Source organism: Eimeria mitis, genomic scaffold, assembly GCF_000499745.2.
Source record: "Eimeria mitis Houghton genomic scaffold, Emh_scaff300, whole genome shotgun sequence".
In the NCBI taxonomy this organism is placed as follows: Eukaryota; Apicomplexa; class Conoidasida; order Eucoccidiorida; family Eimeriidae; genus Eimeria; species Eimeria mitis.
Window position 1 is genome coordinate 8739 of NW_013571343.1, and position 4843 is coordinate 13581.

Here is a 4843-nt window from a genome sequence, read left to right on the forward strand (position 1 = left end):
GAAGTGTGAGCATACAGGCTGGTCATTACGCTACGAGGAGCATCGTCATTGCTCCTCTACGGGAAGCTTTTCACAAGCCACGGCTTGTCAACGATAGAAGGGTTTCTGCCGCAGTTAACGCGAGCTGTGCCCCCGTGGCAGCATACTATTGTGGCTACTAGCCACCTGATACGGTCCGTGGCATTCTGCGTCATTCAGGAAGATGCAGGTCAGGCATCCATGTCACCATTTCCACCTGCGTCATTGCCGTCATTTTCGACAAATTCCCAGCCCTGGGCACCCGCACATGCGCAAAAAAGATGCACCGATTCATAATGAAGACGTCAGTGGGCAAGCGAGGACTCTGTTTGGTGTATATATAAGCTAAGCAGTACCTGTCTACGGAGAGCTGCTTCGTCAAATAGCTCATCTTCGTCCCCATCTAAAGCGCCGGAGTCGGGGTCCGGATGCAGCGCTGCCATGTCACTCATGACGGTGAACAGTCGTTGCAGACAGCTGCAGAAGTAGTGCACCCACATAATAATATCCATTATCCAGCTCCAAATTTGGTTGTCAAGTGCCCTAATATGCGGTTCTTCACGCTGTCCAACTACCTTACCTTGAGTCATCAGGGATGAATTTCAACTCAACCATTAAGTCGTCATCCGCAATTTCTTCCGCCTCCTCAGGCGCCTCGACAGAGTCTGACGTCGAGAAACCGACAGGATTCCCATTGGATAGGTCTGGCAGAGCTTCCCCTTTGATCTGGCAGTACAGACATGGTCTATCACAAGCCTCTGACAAGGTACAGACACAAAATCACGNTGCAGCACGATATTGACGTAGCTTAGCGCGAAACTGGGACCACTATCGGAGAGCCAAGCCAGACGCTGAGAAGTGACGAATAGTTCGCCACGACCTACGGTTCACACACGCCCCACATAAGTCCCGCTTGCCAATCCGCAGAGCCTCGCTTCGCGCTGTAACGTTTATACTGTCTAACCACCGACTGGCACGGATCACGCACAGGCAGCCATGCGCAGTCAATAAGCTGCTTGCTCCTGTTCCCCACCTGCATCTTTCCCGCCAATCACAATCGACGCGCGCGGAACGCGAAATCCGATGGCTTCATTATCCTGCAGTTCTAAGTCCCCCGATGCCGTTCGGTGGGGAGCGCGCGCCATCCTTGTCCCCCTTCAGCGTGCAGCCGATATGCACCAATATTGAGTTTACTATTCGCAAATCTGCTGCAGAGATGGTTTTAAAACACGTTCTCTTGCACCCAGGCCACTGCAGCCCCTATCTGCCCGTTGGCGCCTCAAGCATGACCGACGGGAGAAAATTGCTGCCTCTTAATTGATTCGCTATGCTCGATGGGGAGCAAATCTCTTCTAGAGGACAGATCAACAGTTCTCATGATTGCTGCAGCGCCTAAAACCGATTCTTCGTCGTGTACAAAGGGATATGGTACAAACTGTGCTGTTTACCTTCGCAAGGGTGCCGACAGGGCTTGCAGGGCTGCAGTAATGCCTTGTGGGTACCCTTCCGCAACATAATTCGTTGTTAGCGCAGTTTATCTTAGGAATGACCTTGTGTATATTTCAACTGATGCTTGCATTTGTCTTATTGATATTGCGGCTGCCCGAAGATACCAGCCGTTGTCCGTCCAGCAGTAGTAGAGCGAGACCTTCCTGTATTCTCGGGGNTCTTCACTACTGGCCTTTGCCTGTATTTACGAAGCTTAGTACTTTCTTCGAATTGTAAACTGCTGGTTCCACACCGTCAGGGCCCTCTGGGCCTTACCTCCTTGGGGGCAGACGGCGACGACCACATACATCGCACACTATGGATGCGGAAGCTATCGAGTCAGTGTTGGCGCCATGGGGAGTGGGGTTTACGTCCGAAGGCCTGGTGGCATTAGGACAGTCTGGCGCTCGCAACTCAGCGGAGGTCAGGGATTATGTTTTGTCTGCGGATCTGAGGCGTCTTCACTTGGCCCCACACCCAGCCGACTCCAGTAACTTCAGTGCACTTCACAGCAAATCCATGCAAGCTCCTCCGGAAGTAGCGGCATTGGCTGCTTCGGAGGCTGCTTTAACGAGTGGCGAATCTCCCGCCCTCAATTATACGCTAAAGAAACCACTGCTGTGCATGGTTTTATCCTTTCAAGATGTGCGACTGCCTACGAAGGACGTCGAGGAGGACTTTTCTGGCGGTGCTCAAGGCATTAAGGGGAATCAAAGACGGACACTTCTACTGAGGCTTACGGACGGCCGTGGTGTATCGTTTAAAGCTATTGAGCTTAAGTTTTGTCAGCAGCTGGATACAGTGCCGTTATTGCCAGGTGTTAAGTTGCTCTTACTGCCAGGGCTGGTTCTTTATCGTGGGATGGCTCTGCTGACTCCCCAAACCGTAAAGAACTTGGCAGGAGGGGCAAAGCAGCTACGGGAAGCTTTTAACCTCAAGGAAAACGTACAGGAACGTCGGAAAATAGTTCAGCATATCCTAAAGGAGCACAGTGAACTCCAAGAACGGATAAAAGCAGATAAGGAAGACACTGGCCCTCCAAAGTTCGTGCCGTTCTCCTTTTCTGCTAAAGTTCAGCATGTGGAGCTTAGTGCAACTGCGAGTAAAGCGCTTCAGCCCCAGACAACAGCTCAGCCTCGGGAAGAACTAAAGCGCGAGGCATTGTCACCGACAGAGGCACCGAAAGAAGCTTCGCCAGCTCAACAGCCCCGTTCGCTGTTGATCAAGACAGAGGCTGCAGACCTGAAGTCGGACCGACTGAGGCAACTAGGAAAAGTAGATCCAAACAGCTTGGGTGCTGGGAAGGTCAGCACTGAGAAACCAAAAGGCAGGGGAGGCAGCGGCCGACGTGGGCGGCGCGAGCGCGATGAAGATCTTACAGACTATATGAAGTCTTCTGGTCGGCCAGTGACATTCAGTTTATTCGACCTGATACGAGTTGACGCAGAGCAAACAAACAGTACTGCTGCCACTGCTCTCCTATGCGCAAGTGAACCGTACGTGAATAGTAGCGATTTGAATGAAACTGCTGCTCCTCCGCCACCTCCGTACACCGGCACTCAGATGAACGTGGGAGCACCGTATGGGATCAGAAGTGCTGAGGAATACCCAGGCGGGCCACCATCAATGCAACAATTCCGAGGGCGTCCTCGAGGAGGGAGCTCTCCGAGCCGCGGGGGCCGCGGCGGCGGGAGGGGGAGAGGCAGGGCCGGGGGAAGGGGAAGGGGCCCTAGATAACCGATAACTTTTGGGGGCCGCAGGCTTCGACTGTGACAATGCAATGCAATGCACGGCTTTTAGGACCACCTTGCGAGTTCTTTTTTTTCCTAGATGCTAAATAGATATATTATGCTCAAGGCGCATCACAGTTTACACCCTCTCGAACAGTGGTTACACATCCCATAGCCGTAGCTTCCAACCGTCGACTTCATTTCTCCCGCATAGACAAGTCTACGAATGGTATACGATGGCTCTGCATAGGATGCTTCGGCACACCCTTTTCTGCGTCTCCGTGAGCCATCAGTGCTTTCACCACGTACAGCTGCGAACTGTTTGAGATGTTAGCACCGTTACCGCCAAGGCATATATCGCATGAACTGCAGGTGCATTTGCAAGCATAGCAGGGCGAGTGGGTCTCATATTGCTCATTGTTCCTGGAAAAGGCACTCACTGGAGCACACCATCCCGGCAAGCTTCACCGTTTGATGCAGTTCCAATGACTTGGCGCAAACGTCCCAGTTAGCTTGGCAGCGCAGTCCCTCAGACGCAGGCGAATCGAGTACGCCGTGAGCAGAGTGTGTAAATTTGTACCAGTAACGCGACATCAATATTCCAAGTTTAGTTGCAGGTGAAACGCGAGTCTGCTTCAGTACTTCAGCTAACGAATCCGGTATGACCCTAAAGCGCGGATGTGGCGTTAACTTGCTGCAGTTCGCACGCCAATTTTGGTTGACACAATCGACGTGCCCTTCTGGCTTCGGCATTTGCGCTACTTGCGAAAATGCATCCGTTGTTCAATGGAGTTCGTCGTATGTGGTTGCATCTGATATTGCTGGATCGGAACATCATGAGTATTTTGAGCCAAATGATTTTTTTCCCCCTGTTGAGTCGTACCATCAATGACTGGTACTGCATGCGCTTGATTTTTGGTCATGTTCTACACGCATCTCATTCCAATCTACTCAGCTGCAACAGCAAGGGAGATGTGCCGGCGCAGGACAAGGTGCTCACTCTGCAGTTTTAGTGCGGGTCCATTGTTAATCCTGCACGACGAACTGCTTATTGTAACTAAAGCTTTTCTGCACAGGCAAACGCCGCTCTCCCAAGTGTGAAGGCAGATCCACGAGACTGTTTGAAAACACGCAGAGCATGCACGCACAACCAGTCTCTAAAATTTCGTAACTCTGGGTTGTCTGGCGCACTTTGCGGACACGTTTGGCACCGGTTAACCTTAGCTACGTCGCTTGGTTGTACAGTAGCTGGGAGATGAGTTTCCACTTATATCTGCCCAGTTTTACCCGCTTTTTCTCCTATAGTCTGCTCCTCTGTGCAGAAAGGAATAGGCCCACCTGCAGCCGTTAGAAGTCACCGAAGTTTAGTAACATTGTGATGCAGTATGTCGCTTCCGCAAGACTCCTTGCATTCCTTACTTCCTAGCTTTGTATCTTATTTTACGACAGGCAGAGTATTACCTCGGGGACAAATGAAGAGCACTGGGGTGCAACAAGGAGTTAGTTTGGTGTTCCTTCAGTGCACGCTCAAGATGATGCAGATTGAGACGCCTCAGCGGGCGTGATCGGGTCTCCGTGGACCCAACGGAACTAGAAGGGGTTCGCCT

At 51.8% G+C, this 4843-nt stretch overlaps 3 protein-coding genes across 3 annotated transcripts in view; 2 read left to right on the plus strand and 1 right to left on the minus strand.

Moving 5' to 3' along the window:
• Positions 1–161, plus strand: part of EMH_0007180 (uncharacterized protein) — a gene marked incomplete at both ends in the record, with an annotated part of 4870 nt that extends 4709 nt beyond the window's left edge. Inside the window, one exon of the mRNA XM_013497897.1 lies at positions 18–161. Within this exon, the coding sequence (XP_013353351.1) occupies positions 18–161 (144 nt within the window). The remainder of the gene's footprint in view (positions 1–17) is intronic.
• A 48-nt stretch (positions 162–209) lies between these two features.
• EMH_0007190 (chloride channel, nucleotide-sensitive, 1A, putative) lies at positions 210–1163 on the minus strand (the record flags this gene model as incomplete). The annotated part of the gene is made up of 4 exons (XM_013497898.1): positions 210–272; positions 375–495; positions 599–776; positions 1052–1163. The coding sequence occupies 4 exons, from the start codon at positions 1161–1163 to the stop codon at positions 210–212; spliced, it is 474 nt and encodes a 157-aa protein (XP_013353352.1).
• Positions 1164–1824: 661 nt separating this feature from the next.
• On the plus strand, positions 1825–3243 carry EMH_0007200 (uncharacterized protein; the record flags this gene model as incomplete). Its single annotated transcript, XM_013497899.1, has 1 exon — positions 1825–3243. One exon carries the CDS (start codon positions 1825–1827, stop codon positions 3241–3243), a length of 1419 nt encoding a protein of 472 aa, XP_013353353.1.
• Between the last annotated feature and the right edge of the window lie 1600 nt (positions 3244–4843).